The 18,236-nt window shown below is 34.7% G+C and overlaps 2 protein-coding genes across 3 annotated transcripts in view; one reads left to right on the plus strand and one right to left on the minus strand.

Moving 5' to 3' along the window:
• LOC120636415 (discoidin domain-containing receptor 2-like) overlaps positions 1-1,439 on the minus strand; it is a 146,047-nt gene extending 144,608 nt beyond the window's left edge. For both annotated transcript variants that reach the window (XM_039907889.1, XM_039907888.1), the window contains exon 1: positions 1,175-1,439. The gene's annotated coding sequence lies outside the window, so the exon portion shown is untranslated. The remainder of the gene's footprint in view (positions 1-1,174) is intronic.
• A 2,150-nt stretch (positions 1,440-3,589) lies between these two features.
• On the plus strand, positions 3,590-17,465 carry LOC120636051 (ubiquitin-conjugating enzyme E2-22 kDa). The gene is made up of 3 exons (XM_039907318.1): positions 3,590-3,782; positions 10,873-11,025; positions 15,633-17,465. The coding sequence occupies exons 1-3, from the start codon at positions 3,720-3,722 to the stop codon at positions 16,014-16,016; spliced, it is 600 nt and encodes a 199-aa protein (XP_039763252.1). The 5' UTR covers positions 3,590-3,719; the 3' UTR covers positions 16,017-17,465.
• The last annotated feature ends 771 nt before the right edge of the window (positions 17,466-18,236 follow it).

The raw sequence follows: 18,236 nt of genomic DNA on the forward strand, positions 1-18,236 counted from the left end.
GACTTGAAAAAACAAGTATTTCTGAGTGCTTTAACACATTTCAACCTTACTTACATTTCAAACTTAATTTGATCCAAGCAAAAAAAATGGGTCTAAAAAAAATTTCAAACCACATTTAGCTACGCTTGACTGGGCTACAGTATTCTAAGCTATTCACTGAAAAGGATGTGTGTTTGCCAGCCCTGAATTGGATGAATTGAATAACAACATTGGATATTGAAGTTATCACAGGTTTTCAAGTTGTCATTTGTGCTTATCTGTTGTACCCATACCTCTAATCTAAACCTAATTGGCAGGCTCCAAAGTAGTGCCGTTCTTTAGGTATTGGATCCTGGGCTAACGATTATCTTATTAGATTTGAAAATTTAGTTCAGTTTATATCTTCATGTACAGCAGAACTAGCACCATTGAAATTATTTTTAAGTACCTATTACTGCACCTCCGGAGAGTTATCTTCCTTTTAATTAATAAACAAGTTTCCCATAATAGGACAAAGATTACTCTAAACCAGACCCTAAACATCTGTGTGTGATACTTTAATAATATACTAATTTAATAGCAGTCTACTTTTTTAATAAACTTGACTAGCAACAGAGAGACTAGCTTGCTTGTGCATAGGTCTGATTGTTCAGCAAGAAAATGCATCCAGCATTCTAGGCCCCATTTCATGCAACCATGACTTGTATAGTCATTTGTTTAATATATATATTTAATTTCTTATAAGTTTGAGTTAATATTTTCAGTAAAGGACTTTTAATCATTTAAATAAGAAACTAATAGTTAACTTAACAAGTTTCATTTAAAGGTAAAATCATGAATGATAGAAAGCTAAATAATTGTTTTCGCTTCGAAACTTTCTAATAAAATGCATAGCATATACAAGCATGCATAATAGTTTTCTATTTTAATCATTTTACGTGATTAATTAAACAACACTAAAGTAAACTTAATAAGACGAACATCGGGGTAAAGTAAATAAACGCATTACATCTGTCAGCCAGAGCAGTACAACAAGAGGGGCCGTTCATAGCCCTTTTCTGAAACTTATTTATGTTTGACCAACTGCAAGCCGAAACAAAGAGAAAACAACGCGTATTCATACATCCTTCGCCACTCTTGAAAGATAAAAAGCAGTCTATGACTAAAATAAGCTCCGTTTAAATTGTTTACCCACCTTCAGAGTCCAACGCCAGGTATATAGGTGAAGCACGGTAACATGGGTAAATTACCATAACGTTGTCCTAGCACATATAAAATCACCAGCCATAACTTGAAAGTTTCAGCACCAAACCGATAAAATCACTCGCTAAAGTCCATTTACCACCATTTTATATGTATGTTTAGTTATGAGATGACAAAATAAATAATCTACAATACGAAATAAAATTATTGTTAAATTACATACACCTCGACTATGTAATCTACCCCAGCACCGTAAAGTTCAACAACAGCCTGAGCAGTGAACACAGAACACATTATAGGTACATACTCTAACCAGACTGAAGTCCGAAAGGTTTGCGAGGTGAGTGAGTCAAGGAGAATATAAACAATTGCACTAATTAATAATCTGTGGTAAGTATAGCTTGCTTTGACATACCTACCTGACTTAGCTTGTAAATTATACATAATTATGTAATTATATTATTTTCACTTTGATATCCCCATCGATAAAATATATTTACTACCATCGTAGACTGAGTACTACCATAGGGGTATTTAAATCCTAAATATCTATATCAGATGATTTAGGTCCTTTATCTAAGGCTGAGTGTCTCCATTTGCAGGGGTCGAAGAGGATACAAACATGGGTCCCAGAATAATATTCATAAGTTGAAGTACTGACTCCAACTGACACAGAATCAGGACAAAATTTTTTTTTAGTGGTAGCACTATAGTGTGAGTTAAACAAAAATTAGAGATAGATGATATTTTACAACAAGTTTAAATTGATACACCATCAAACTAACAATTTACAACCATCATTAATTATACAACGTATAACGAAACAATATTGAAGGATGCTTGGATGAAGTGTTTACTTACGATTACGACCCTAAGAAAGATAAAACACCGACACGCGCATAGTACCTAGGCTACGCGTACCTAATACAGTGACTGGAGTCACATGATTTTTATTTTGCATATGATATTAGAGTTGTATATGATTTTTTTTAATAAAATATATGTGTGGTTTACTCAAGAACTATTATGTTTTCGGTTTCACCGGTGTCTCAAGAGACAGTACATGCTGTACCTCTAAAGCCTGTGAAGTAATATTTCGGTTTTCATTTACACGTTTGTTTAATTATAATGAAAGTTGTTACAAAGAAATTTCTAATTTCCGATGGAAGACTTCAAGAAAAATTTGAAACTATAATTGTAAATAAAAGTGTGAGTGTGTGCGTTTAGTTAAAATATTTTGTGCTTTGAGGGCTGTTTTAATCATTTCCCGATAATTTTCCAGACGATAATTTTTCATAGTGCTGTGCGATATCAGTGGCGTGGTGGTCTTATAAATGAGAGGTCCCGGATTCGGGCCCGGGCGGCGCAGTTTGGGAATTTTAAATTACCGAATTTTCGGTCTAGCCTGGTGTCATGTTCTTAGTCTGCAGCTCTGACTTTCCACATATTTTCTGACGATAAATATGTGCCGCCAAGCGATTTAGCGTTTCGGTACGATGTTGCGTGGAAACAGGACTATGGCTTATAACTACCATACCCCTGAACAAGACCGGAACCCTGTAGAGGGCCAGTCATGGGTTCTCAATGATGATGATGATGATGGTGCAGGTTTCCTAAGGATGAAGTGATGAAGTCACAAATCGAAGAAATACATTAATAAACTTAACTGGATCACTCTTTAATTCAATGAAAATCGTACAAAGTTAAGTAAATAAAGTTTAGTTTTGAAGTCAAACTTCTTTAGAATCGTTGTAATTTCAAATTCGATGAAACGAAAAAATAAGTCCATAGAGACACAAATACCATGGAAGCTAAATAATAAACCTTACATTAATCCTAATAGGTCTGATACTCTACATCCACCTCAATCTCTCGTATTCTACTTTTCAGCAGTTACTTCTGCCGTGTGCGAATAAGTAGCGCAGAATTTTTTTTATTTTTCTTGTTTTTTTTTTTAGTTTACCTTATCCAAAGATTCTGTGCTTTTAAACCTTGACCTTATAGTGGACACTTTCCCACACTACAATATTTGAGAAATTATTTAATTTCCTAATAAACACAGACGAATTACCCATGTTGAACAATATTAATAAATAAGATAAGATAAGGCGTGAATGCCAGATCTTGTTTAACATAACCTGACACGTGATCTGCCTCTGGGTTATGGAGGCTACCCTCCATATTCTGGGTTTAGCCGTATCACAGACACAGACCTCGTACCCTACATGTACCTCACACTTCAAAGGTTGCCTCAAGTTTTGAAATTCACGCCTATAAGTAATCATACTATGGAGGGTTCATACCTACTAAAATATATCGTTTATATATTTTCTTTGCTACTGACGGTTGGCAACATTGAATGAATTATATTTTATTGCTTGTAACACAGCAAAAATTTTCTAGTCTGTGGATCCAACATTAATCTCAATTCCCAAATCTGCCAAGTGTATTGTAAGAGGTGCTGCGTTCTGCAATATTTTGTTTGCATTGTCTTTTACTATATTTTCTTGCCTACTAAACGTTGCATTCTTATAAATATGGCTAACATAGCCGCCAAGCGCATTAAGCGAGAATTTAAGGAGGTGATGAACAGTGAAGAGGTAAGGTGAAAAACTTAAATGTCATGATATATTCCATGCAACCATGGTAGGTACCTACAAAGGTCTCTGTTGAAATTTTAATGTGAAGCAATATTGTATTTTTTACTAATTCTCTGGGGCTCCCTGAAAGGGCTTAAATTGAAGGGGATTTTAGAATTATTTTTGTCTTTTATATAGGTAATCGAATTAACGCATGCGCCAATCAATATTATAGATTTTAGTCCTACGGAAAAATTAAATTCATTTACGCACCAATGATTATCACTCTAATTATAAAATAATTTAGTATTACCTTAAAATAGATCAAAATATTCATTTTTTTTTTATTCATTCGTAGTTTAATTAAATTATTACCCTTTGTATGGTACCTACGTTTATCATATTATTCGTAGTGCCCTCATGATCGCCATTAGAGGCACAGTCTCATGTCGCTTGTATTAAAGATCACCAATTGAGGTTTTAAGATCAGTTGTATTGTTGGAAAATGTAAAAAAAAAGCAAATTTTTTTGCAATTAATTTTATTAGCTTAAAATCGCTTGAATTTCAATATTGTCTCTGATTTGTACCTGACCAATCTAAGTTTACTGTTCCAAAGATCGAAATTGATTAGATTCTCAACAATTATAATGTAATTGTTAAATTTTTTTCACCCACCAATTCATTGTGGCTGTTTTTTGACCTCCAAGATCTTTTAGGGACTGTAGACCTGTATTGGTGTACACCTGAATTAAATACTACTCATACACAATATTCAAATCTTACCAATTCTTGTAATAAAATTGTCTCCTAAGCTTGATGTTAGATAGCCTTTAACCTTCCTAAAGAATTGGGCTATGAAATAAAAAATATTTTTCATATCATGTTTTTATCTGAGCTTCAGGTTGTACAGCATTTAGAAATGCCCATGTTTTGTAATAAAGCTATTTCTCTTTAAATTGTTATTATCAGATAATACTAATAATGATCAGTCAGAGAAACTGCATGAACTCACAGTTAACACAATTAGACTTTTTAGACACATAGACTGCACTGTTCTCTTACTCTTATCTACTAAAATAGTAAAAATCAACTTGTTTCTCAAACAATCATCACCTTTATGCTTTACAAAAGGTAGCAAACCCAGGTTTTGAAGCAAAACGTGTGTAGAGGGTACATTGCTGAAGATCGGCAAGGTTACTATACAATTGATGAATTTCTTAATGACAAGGTTGCTTGGAAGCATCCGGCTCCTGAAAAATGAATAAGTTGTTAAAATGTAAAATGTAAATTGTTGATTTTGGAAAAGAGCAACTGCTGAGTTTCGTGCCGGCTTCTTCTCGGTAGAATCTGCCTTCCGAACCATTGATAGAGTCACTACAAAAAGACAGACTTGATGTTTCAAAATTTCAAAATTCATTTATTTCAAGAATGCCAAGAATATAAGGAATTCTTGAAATAAATGAATTTTGATTTCTTGAATTTTCATCTGTTTGGTGTGGACTATAAGGATTGAAGAAATTATAAATTACACCATAGATATTCTCCTACTTTTTGTGGAGTATAAATCTCCTGTTTCATTGTTGGGTTCTGGGCTGCGGTTCCTATAATATTGAGACTCATACCATGTATATTTATTTTTTGGGACTGAGGGCATGCAAAATTATTATAAATATGCTGAATAAGAACTCTTAAACAAGTAAATTTTTTATCTTTTGATGGGTGAAAAATGACATTGAACATGTGCCAAGAATTTCTTATTTGTTTTGATGATAAGACATTTATATGATTTAAATGTTTTGGCTGCACTTTCAATAATAAGATCCAGAATTATTATATACAAACAAGCCACAATTGCTAAAGGTTTTAGGTGAAAATCACATTGTCTATTTCTTTACAGTAACATATAGTGTAGTTATTATCTTACTTCATTGAAAAGTACACTCAGTGAATGCCTTGTGTGATGCATAATGTACAATCCCAGAGTAATTCATAGTATGGGTAGACAATCAGTATTATACATAGGATATAATGTGATTAAAAACAGGAATTAGGAAAGAAAAAATTAATAAGGAACTGCCCTTAGATAATAAAGTCATATTATAACTTGAGCTAAATTTACCATTAAAGTATCCCTATTTCCTGAGTAAATAAGTGCCTTTAAATAGTGAAAGTATTTTATTGAAATTGATCAGAATTTGAAGTATAATTTTGTGTATGACTTTTTATAAAAACAATTTGCAACAATAGGTTGCATTACCGTTCCACCATTTAAGTATCATCAATGTCAACATTATCTTCATCATATCAAGCTTTTCCTGGCCCACTACTGTGCACAGGTCTCCTCCCACTATGAGAAGGGGTTAAGGTTGTAGTCCGTCATGCTGGCCCAGCCCTGATTGGAAGACTGCACACACTTTTGAGGACATTATGTAGAACTCTCAAGCATGCAGGTTTTCTCACGATGTTTTCCTTCACCGTTGAATCAAGTGATATGGTAATTGCTTAAAAACTGCTGTCAGAGGTCAGAAAAGATTCAAAGTCGCCCGCCCCAAAGGGCTTCAACTTCATACTTGCCTTTTTTACTAGCTACAACTGATCCTCTACATTCCTGAGTCATTGCATTGACTCGAAGATTATGGCAACATTACAACTAGCCATCCACCTGCCAGCCAGACATTTTAAATTCAGGATGAGTTCTCACGTCAATAGTGCCTTCCTTTCAGTTTATGAATTTGATGCATGATAATTATCCAACATTAAGAAAATTATTAGTGTGATAAGAGAATTGTAATGATTACATATTTTACTAAATACAATAAAAGAAAAATCATTGCTTTGTACCCAATTGCTTGCTGGCTTTTAAATCAATAGAAAAATCAAAATTCTTCTTATGGAATAAAGAGATGAATTTATAAAGTTCAAAGAGTGAATCTCAACTACGCTGCAAAATTGTATGTACCCCGGTTTTTATCAGAGATGTGCTATACCATTCCTTAGAAAAGGACTTAAGCTATAACATCCATGAGCAGAAAACTGGAGCATGAATCTGTCCGACTAGTGAAGGACAACAAACCTAGAAAACTAACCTATATTTCGGAAGAAATTGCAAAGCAACATGGTTATACAGTCCGTAGATTGCTACAATATCAGTCACTAACTCTAAGTTGTTCAATAAGCTAGTTATTTAATGCCTACTTTTGTTTTCTTTATGTCATGCATACATACACAACATAACTCATCTCAACGATTTATAGACTATATTGCAAAATGCAAGTGAAAACGTTACTACTGATGACTGAAGAAATTCATTGAGAACACAAGAAAATTTTTACAAGATAAGGTGCAACATAGCTCATAACATGTTTTTGAACAATAATTTAATTAATCTAAGAGTTCTGGTGGTAAATCCAGTGATGCTAGCGATAATAATGTGATTTAGGTTGTGCGTCATTGTAGTTGTTTTAATAACTTGTAAATCTTTGTCTAGTTTCATTTCACTGACCTAATGAAAATACAAAAATTTAGTAATAAAATATTATAAGTGACTAGGGATTCCATAGTCAACAAGGAATCTTTAAAGTTTCCACATATCTTTTGTTCCATCCTTGGCTTGAGACTCTTAATAGGTCCTAGGAAGTTGTAATTGGTTGTGGGTACCCAAGTAACAAACATCCAAGCTCGTCATCATCCATCATCGTGATCATCATCATCATCATGGTCATTGTCCATTGGGGTTTCCTCCCACAATGAGAAGGGGTTAAGGCTGTAGACTCGCTGGCCCAGTGCGGACCACTTTTAAACAAATTCAAAATAAATTCATTAATATTTTAAAATGTACATTGTCAATATTAATTATTAAATAAATTTATAAATGAAATCAATTATCCTCCAATCATCTTTGGTAACTTATTATATCTTTGTATAGCCATCGTGCAGACACTTTTATTAAAGAAAGCGGTGCTGTGGGGAGGAAACCTAAATTAACCCCTACAACGTTTTTGTTTATGTCGCTCAAATATACGTGTAAATCAAAACCGAAATCTGTGAAACATTACTGTATCTGTGAAAATATATGTGAAAATACGCTAATAGTTTTTGAGTAAACATCACTTGCAAAAGTAAAATGAAGTGACTCCTGTCACTTTATTAGGTACGCGTCGCGTAGCGTAGGTACTATGCACGGGTCGGTACTTTATCTTTCAATAATACACTTAGTATGTTTTGAATGAATGAATGAATTACTACACTTTTATTGTACACCACAGAGAAAATTACAGAGATACATACAACAGCACAATAAGGTAGACAACGTACAATTTGGCGGCCTTATCGCTAAATAGCGATCTCTTCCAGGCAACCAAAGGCATACAAGAAAAAGCTATACGAAATTAGGTGGTACAACAAACATTAGTGAAATATTAGGATTTTAAACTAAATTAACATAAAACATAATACATATTAAACATAACATATTAAAGATATATACAAAAATATAAAATATATTCCATAGATATACAAACATACAAATACTCTACTTTTTTTTTTTTTGTTTTGTTTTGTTTGAATTAGTATGTATGGAAGTCAGAATACTAAGTTTCTTAAAGAATGGCTCGCAGCTTTCACCCTTATGCACCTTTTCTGCTCAATAAATACACTTTTAATACTGCTTGAGTTTTCCCAAAAACTATACCATACCTAAGAATTGAGCTATTTGGGCGTTGTATGCTAAAATTAATGTTTATGGTCACCCTTGTTTCGCATGAAGCTGCCTAATAAGGTGTAAGGGGCTTTTAAAGCGCTGTTTCAGTCTTTGTAAATGCAAATTGGTCCTAAAATAATCGCCTTTCGAGCTATAGAAACTAATAAGGCTGTACAATAAAAAGAGAAGCTGCTAAACTACTTTTTTATTTCAGTGCTAATATATGTTTTTAGACATTTGTTTTTTACAAAAGTTAGGTAGGATTCAATTGGTAGTCACGAAACTAACGATGCAGTTACACGTACCGTCTCCACAATTAGAATGTTGAATATTTTAATATATGTGCTTCAGTGTTTGACGTCATTTACTTGTAAAGGTTTATTTTTAAACAAACATTAATTCTGAATACCGTTTGAAGCACACCCCAAGTCTTAGTAGTGGGCGACGCCTGCCTTAAGCCACCAACTGTATTGATGATTCAAAAAAACGTAAATACGACCAGCAATATATACAATATACGTATCTATAACGTATATCATGTGAGTCGATACTTTGCTATATCGTAATACTATAGAAGGTATTCAAACAGCCGTAGTAGATACAAGTCAAAGTTCAACTAGTTTGAAGAGCTCCATCATGATTACCGATGTATTGTTACCCTAGCAGTGATTTGCACTGCTTTAATATTAAGCTCATGGCCGCTACTTTGCCCGCGCAAAATTATTTGCTGCATATTTCGACTTTACATCCTTTAGACACACCTACATCGTGGAAATTGTATATTTTTTGATATACTTCTACACACGTCATCTTAGTACCCATAACACAAGCTACGCAGACTTTGGGACTAGATGGCGATGTTTGCAGTGTCGTACTAGTATATTTATTTATTTATTATTATTTAAGCTTTGCTTGAACTAATTCAAATTCAAGTTTTCAAGATTTGCTTGGAGATTATTTTACATATATTTTAATCCGTAATGTCTTGCAATACGAATGTGTTCACGCCTCCAAGAATAGCTTATTGTACTTTGTTTAGATAGTTTTATTGATAACATGTACATAACAAATAGATTTGATTCTTCACGAATTAACATGGCTTTTCATTCGGTAGGGCGTATGAAATAGATCGCAATTTGCATTCTTTTTTCCTTTTGTCAAATAGTTGTTTGCTAATGGTTCTTGACTTCTTTGAACTGAATTTGTTATTGTTGAGCACAAAGCAAAGATGTCTTACTGATTTCGTTCGTGCGACAGAGCCAAAATTAAAAATAAACCTTTACAAGTAAATGACGTCAAACACTGAAGTACACATTAAAATATTCAACATTCTGAGTAGAGTACGTGTAACTGCGTCGTTGGTTTAGTGGTTAACTAGATGGATTACTGATCATGAAGTCGTGAGTACGATCCCGGATCTAATTACTGCCATCGCGGAACAGAATCTAGGGCGACATTTTGTAGAAATTAGGGGACAAAAGTTTATTTATTTTATTAATTATTTATTTATTAAATTTAGTTTCAAACACTTACTATACAACCGTTTATTGAATTTTAACTATTTAAGTGTGTTGTAATGTTTTCTTAAAAATAAACACAGAATAAAAAAATTTAGCAGATTAACACAATTGGGGTATAAAGGTGTTTTGTGTTCAAATTTATTTTTAAAATACATGCTATTAACTACATACTTATACATTAACTAGTTAATACAAATACATCAAACATAATATAATTTCACCCGCTCTTTTTTACCTGTTCCTACTGCCGGAGGTTGCCTGTAATAGATTGCTTTTTAGCAATAAAGCCGCCTTTGCATGCCTACAATATTTGTTTTTTTTTGTTTATTCTTTATTTTATGTATATTTTGATGTTTGTTTGCAATAAAGTATTTCTTCTTTTTCTTCTAATTAAAGAATATAAAAATAAACTGATATATGTAATAACAACACTTAAATTTTTAAATATATTTTAACAGCAGTAGTAATCCTCCTAATATTATGAACGTGAATGTAAGTTTGTTTGTTACGCTTTCGCGCGAAAACTACTTAACCGATCACCATGAAACTTTGTACACGTATTCTTAGAGGTATCAGAAGTAATATAGAAACTTTAAAAAAAAAAAATTTTTTTACGAAAGATAACAAAATGTTTGTCGAAAATCTCATGTATGACTATAGGTGCAGACTAAGTACGCTGGGTCCCGAAATTTACGCGGGCGAAGCCGCAGGGAATATGTAGTATTATATATTTTAATAATTATCACCTATGAGTTAGTCAAATATATTCTATAGACATCATATCTAAGTTTGGTGATAACGGACATTGGATGGCTGAAAATGAAGATGATGATGACGACTCGTGAAAAAAATTACTCTCAATTTTAAAATCACTTGTATGTCACGTTACAGGTGGCTGGGGGTTACATCAAGCTGGCCCTAGTCGGTGAGAGCTGGACCGAACTCCAAGGCACCATAGCTGGCCCGCCGGACACCCCGTACGAGGGTGGCACGTTCCAGTTGGAAATCAAAGTGCCCGAGACGTATCCCTTCAACCCACCCAAGGTATTGTATTTTTTTATATTTTGACACCCCAACTCGTCCTTAGTCGTTCACTCTTGACAGAGTGGTCGTGGTTGACGATGGTACATTTTCTTTGGCTACAGCAGCCCCCGCGATGCGCCTCCACTTGTTACGATCTTCAGCGTTTCTGAAACATTGGACTATGGCGGTTTGCGTTGTAGCTTTAATTATGTCTGTCCAACGCGTCGGTGATCGACCGCGTGACCGATTGCCTCCCACTTTCCCCTGGAAAACAAGTCGTTCCATGGAGTGTTTATTTGTAGTTATGTGTCCAAAGAACTTGAGGATTCGTATCTGCACAATCGACGATAACCTCTCTTTGACTTTTAGTTCCTCCAGGATCGACACGTTAGTCCGAAAAGCTGTCCTGTCCAAGGGATCCGCAACAATCGCCGCCAGCACCACATTTCTAGTGCATCGATTCTGCGACGGTCTTTCAAGCGTACTGTCCATGTTTCTGCGCCATACAGAAATATTTGGAAGACCAAACTTCTACTCAGGCGGACTTTCGTGGTCTTAGTTATATTGCGGTTGCACCATAGTTTTTTTAGCCTATCAACGGCAGATCTTGTAATAGCACATCTCCTTTAAATCTCTTCTTCACACCCACCCGTGTTAGTGATGGTAGAGCCGAGGTACACGTAGCTTTGGACAACCTCACAGTTGCTAATCATGGGAATGTCAGGGTGGCTTAGTTCGGCTCGGTCCACGATCATAATTTTGGTTTTCTCTATTGATTGCAAGTCCAAAGGAGAGGCTTATTCTTCCTAGGCGTGTCAGCAAATGCTCCATGTCTTCTTTATTTTGAGCGAAAAGAGAAGAGTCATCGGCGTATCTTAAGTTGGATATCTTCCAACCTCCTACTGAAATCCCTTTGTCGCATTCCTCCAAGAAGATTCTCATAATATACTCAGTATATTTCTTTGGCCTGGTCTGGTGGGAGGCTTTGGCCGTGGCTTGTTAACCACCTTACCGACAAAGACGTGCCGCTTTAGTGTTCGGGTGCGATGTCACGTAGCAACCGATTAGGTTTATGATACTACCATACTCCCTAACAGGTTAGCCCGCTACCATCTTAGACTTCATTCACCACCATGTGAGATTGCAGTCAAGGGCTAACTTGTACCTAGTGGATTAGTGAAATACGTGTGAAACGACAATTAACGGACGGTCAATACACCCATCACACCGGACTCTGAGTATAGATGATTGCAGATATTAAAAATTAAAAAAATTAAAAATTAACAAGCGGTCCCTCGCCACTTCGTCCGCGTATAGTCATCCTTAAAAGATAGACGTATGCTGTGACGGACGTTTTTTTTTAGAACTTTGCCATACATTAATTAATGTCATACCGAAACTTTAACCGTTTACGCAGAGAGAAATGATTCCCGATTTTGGATTTTTCATTGGTGCTCTACACTTACCTGACGGGAATCGAATCCGGGGCCTCCTAATTAAATTCTCAGCGCTCACCTTTGCGCCAGAGAGGACGTCGTGCTTCTTTCATGCCCTGTGCAGTATTGCTCTGTTTATGTTCAACTAACCGTCACTTGGGCTGTTCCATATTCTTGGTCCGTCAATCAAAACTATTAAAAAAAAATAGTTAGTTTATTTTCGTCATTATTAAATGTTTTTCAAGCTATGTATATTTGAGTCTATGACTGCGATCTCTTAACCAAAATTACGTGCCTGTTTAGAGCAAGTCCTTGCTAAATCTACAATGTAAACCCCTTGTTAGCAGTATTCCATTCCATTCGCAATGTCAATAAAGTCTAAGTAGGTACCTCATTTGAGCAATTCATTCTCAATCTATCGTAACGTTTATTTGTAATTTAAACACAAACTAGTTTTGGCTTGCGATTTTGTCTGCCATCGTTTTGGTATTCTGATTAATCTTTCAAATACACAGGTTAAATCCTAGTATAGGGGCAGAAGTTTTACACCTACTGCTTTGGTCATTTAACTGATAACTAATGTGTCTTTTTGTATACCGTTGTAATTGTACTTGTTTCTTTGTGCCCAATAAAGTTATTATTACTGTTATTAATAAACTAGTTATTCATCTATGTTTCTGAGATCAGCGTGTTAGCCTTTTACAAAGTCGGATTAAAATAAAGTTGATTAAGCATTGCGAAATATGAACGTGCGACTTATAATCGTAGGATTTAGGATATGGTACTGCGAAGAAAAGATTCTAAAACAAGATATATTTTTTTTAATTCGGCATAGCAATTATTCTTAAAGCGAAATTAATTAGCAAAGTTAATTGCAATGCCCTGTTGCTATACTTGACACTATTTAGTCGTCAAAAACTATACTTTTATGATGTATACGTTTATTTTAGCTCGTGCCTCAAACAAAATTGGCTTAGGTACATTTGCATGTTGTCATAAATAGAATGTAGAAAAACTTTATTGCAACAAAACACTGATAGGAAAGACAAAAAGAGTACAGTAATAGGATTTAGTGCAAGAGTGTAAAGGCGGCCTTATCGTTAATAGGGATGTTATGTATGTTATTGTATTCGTAATGTTATATGCAAACATTACGACTTTTTCTAAACTAGGCACCATTCCCGAAATATGTGCAAGTTCCTAAGTGATATTATGCCAAAGTCCACAAACGGATGTTTTAACAGATAAATAAAACAATAATATGAAGTTCTATAATAAGAAACTATAATATTTTTTTTTCAAAACTTTATATATTAAATTTTTTTGTAAACAAAATTAAGAATGCAATAACTAAACTGCATCGCGAGAGATAATAAATGATGTGAAATCATTCATTTAAGATTGCCCTTCTACATAAATGAAGACTCACACGCGCACCTAAACACATACATTTGCACACTTATACACACACGCACACACTTACGCACACACACATGCACTCACACTCATTCATGCTGTTGTGAATATCGTAACTGTTTTTTTTGTATATTATATAGTTGCACCTATTACTTAATTATCACAGTTTATATTTGTAATGTAGATTTGGCCTTATTTTAGTAAGTAATAAGATAACCCTTAACCAAAATAATTTGTAACGCTGTGTGTTTACTACTAAATAAATAAATATCACGTCCGAAACCAATACAGTATATTGGTTTCGAACGTGATATTACTTGTTTATTCTTTTAATCAAATACTTACTCGTATTATAAATGCGAAAGTTTGTTTGTTGGTGCTCCCTATATTCCCTAACTAAGTAAATTTTCCCTTTAATTATTAGCTAAAAAAAATCAAAAGGGATATTACGATATTCAATAACATTCAACCAAATTAACATTGTGCAAATCACATATCTTCATAGAATCGAATCATAATTAAATCACAAAATAAGTCGCAATAAATATGTCAGAGAAGATACAAATTAAAACAATTGTATAATCGAATAAAAAAGACAATTTAATGAAATAATCATTTAAGTCGTAGTAACTCTTTTCTAAGAGCCATTTATTGAGTTTATCTATAGAGTTTTGAGGGTCGATTGGCGCAGTGGCTAGCGACCCTGCTTTCTGAGTCCAAGGCCGTGGGTTCGATTCCCACAACAGGAAAATGTTTGTGTGATGAACATTGATGTTCTTCAGTGTTTGGGTGTTTATCTGTATAAGTATTAATGTATATAATTCATCAGCCATTTTAGTATCCATAACACAAGCTACGCTTAATTTGAGACTAGATGGCGTTGTGTGTATTGTCGTAGTATATATATATATATATATTTTACTCTTAAACATGTATCCTAATGTTCCGTACCCATCTGTATCAGGATATCACTTGTCACCACCCCTCTTCTTTCCGTGGAAGTCGTTCCTGTGAGTTATCGTCGTGTTAAATTTACCAAACTGCACTTAGCCTAAACAATTTTAACTCTAAGACTAGCTCGATAATGAGGATATGGTTATTATTGTGTGTGCCTTCATGGCTAAAATAAGGCAGAAAATCTTAACATTTAGCATTAATCCTTCCAATTAGTACGCTGTTCTTATTAATCAAGAAGGTTGACCGAGTCGCTTGGGGACTTGAATACAATCAATGGCAACATAGCAATCGAAGGGGTAAACAATAAGCATTACAAATGTTTTCTCTGATTGCTTGATATACCGGCTCTATTCCCTAGACTTGAACCCTTATTAAAACTGTGTTTGTTCATCAGAATTATCAATATGGCGAATTGATGTTTATTTCCTCAAACAATATACGTGTAAATGAAAACCGAAATAATACTTCACAGGCTTCAGAGGGACATTACTTACTGTCTCTGAGTCTTATCTGTGAAACCGAAAACCTTAATAGCTTTTGAGTAAACCATTCCCATAGTTTTCGCGTAGCGTAAGTAGCTACGCGAGGCGACGCTATGCGCCTGTCGGTGTTTTATCTTCAATAAGGTTGTCATAAGTAAACACTCCCGATTATTTTGAGTTCGTATCTATGGAAAAATAAATATGCGTTTTTTGATTTAATATTTTTACAGGGTGTTTCCTTATGAAATAAACCTATGCATCATTCAATATTATTTCGAAATTATGTTACACGCTGTGTATACACATAAATGTATATGCCCTGACTTTTATTCTACAGATCCGCTTCGTAACTAAGATCTGGCATCCAAACGTGTCATCGGTGACGGGTGCTATTTGTCTGGACATCCTGAAGGACCAGTGGGCGGCGGCGCTCACATTGCGCACAGTGTTGCTGTCGATCCAAGCCCTGCTGTCCGCCGCTGAGGCCGGCGACCCACAAGACGCCGTGGTCGCCAAACAGTACCGTGAGAGCCAGCATCTTTTCATCCTAACAGCTCGGCATTGGACGAACATATACGCGGGGGGGCCCACCGTCATCTGGGAGTTCAACCAGAAAGTCCAGCGCCTGGTGGACATGGGCGTCGACGCGCATGAGGCGAGAGTGGCACTGTCGCACTACGATTGGGAGCTCGAAAGAGCCACGGAGCAAATTTTCAGTTAGACATCCAAATATAATTTACTTTAGTTGTACTTATTATCCGGTCCCGTAAGTTGTTTAATTTCGACGGTCTTCTGCTCGTTTGCACTAACGGCGGACTAAGCGATGCGTAAGTAAGTGACGCCTAATCAAAGATGATTCCTAGGCATACATTTCACCAATCGATTTTCACTATATAACCTAACGTGTCTATAGTTCTTGCCAAAAGGTGTTTTATTTTCTGTTTGTATTATTAATATTATATTAGTATTGAATTTATATTATTTCACCGCTCAATCGGATCGTAACGTTAGCTGGCGCCTAGCGTCTTTAGTCATCATCTAAGATGACTAAGCGCTTATTTAAGAAAAATCTGGTTGAGGAAGTACTAATACTCATTTTCATGTTCAGCGAACAAATTTCATTTCATTTCATACACTTCAATCCATACATTACATTTCATACATTTCATGTCATACATTTTATTTCATTTCATAAATTTCATTTCATACATTTCATGTCATACATTTGAATGTCATAAAAGAGTTGGTGAAACTTTTATTTCTGTACGCATCACTAAAATCATCAGGCGTCCGATTTAAGCGTAGCCTGGGTTTAGTGGAAACGACCAAAAGACTACTATTGATTATTGAAACGCACTAATCACAAATGTGTGAGCTCACGCATTTGACACATACATCACCGAAATAAATTTAGGCGAGAGGGCGTATCAACGATTGAAATCTTTATTTTTAATTGATTTTATCAGCACATGGTGATTTTGTTTTCAGCCAGTATATTTGAAAACTTTGTAAATGTAAATTTCTAACTGAATGGCAATCGATTTTTAATATTATATTTAAGTATCGGTTCTGTAATTGGTGTGACGTTAGTCCAAGCGAAAGATATGGGTGAGACTTTTTGCCTTTAGAAAAAATGGGGTGACACATTGAATGATTGTTTAATTGTATGTAACTCATGAAACTTTGTCACCTTAACCGATCAATATGATACTCTGCGCACACGTTGCGAGGGGTAGAAAGTAGGTCAGAGGGTACAGTTATTTTCAAAAAGTACTGTGCCCGAGGGATGGAGAAATATTGTGTAGGTAGGGTAGGGTAGATTTCAATTTTCCTCAAGTACTAACGGTCCTTCGCGACTTCGTCGAATGCTGTCGAGTTGTTTGGAACTTTTAAATGGAAACAACTTTGTCTTACGCAGCGCACGCAGCGGATTTCGAATTTTCGAATCGGACTAGTAGTTCCTGAGCGCAAACAAACAAACAAGCTCTTCAGCTTTATATATTATTATATGGAAAGATTAACATCATGTTTCCAAACGTTCCTGTCATAGCCTACTTTTTCTAAAACCTATAAAGTCACTACAAACCCACAAGTCGGAATTTTCTATATTTATTTCGTACCTTAATATTTGTTCCTTATATAAACTACATTAAATCTTATTGATAAAGAATATTTGCTTTATTATTGGTTTTTATAATTATGACATAAATTATATAAGCTTGTTTAAAAACCATTGTTTATTAACTTTTATGCATAAGTTTATATATGTATAAATCGAAGTGTAATCAATCACAATATTTGCTGTTTTGATTAGACGTGAATATTGAAATAATTATTAAAATTTAGGCACATCTTAAAGTTGTGAGGCATTCTGTTTAGAAAATGGATAATTTTAGCCAACACTACTATTATTGCAAACAATCAATAACAGAATTGTTAGAATCAAAACCTTAAAAGGTATAAGTATAGTAAAAAAGATTTGTGTGGAATAGAATAAGCTAAGAGTATACGTCAAGCCAAAAGTACGCAATTGGCCATTTCTATCGACATTCTCCTACTCTCGTGAAGTCAAATCTTTTTCTCTTTATCTCTATCATACGTAAGTTTCTGTCGTAACTTTGTTAATGGACAGATTTTAATAATGTTGTTTGTAGTATAAGAATTCGGTGTAGCTTCAAATTGGTCCTATTTTAACTTCTTTCTTACTTGGAGCTTGGACTCTGAAGAAGTTGTACAACCAGGGAAACATCAAATAGAACATTTTTGGTAATTTAAGTATTGTTAAGTTTATATTCATCCCAAAAAGAATAAGTAACTTACTATGATCAAGAACGTGCTGGACTAGCTTCGACTCAAACTACATCATAAAACTTTAGAGACTTGCAGTGATTTATTTTAGCCAAGTGGAATGGCTATGGAGTCATATGGAAGTGCGCTCACT

This window comes from Pararge aegeria, chromosome Z (assembly GCF_905163445.1).
Source record: "Pararge aegeria chromosome Z, ilParAegt1.1, whole genome shotgun sequence".
Taxonomy (NCBI): Eukaryota; Metazoa; Arthropoda; class Insecta; order Lepidoptera; family Nymphalidae; genus Pararge; species Pararge aegeria.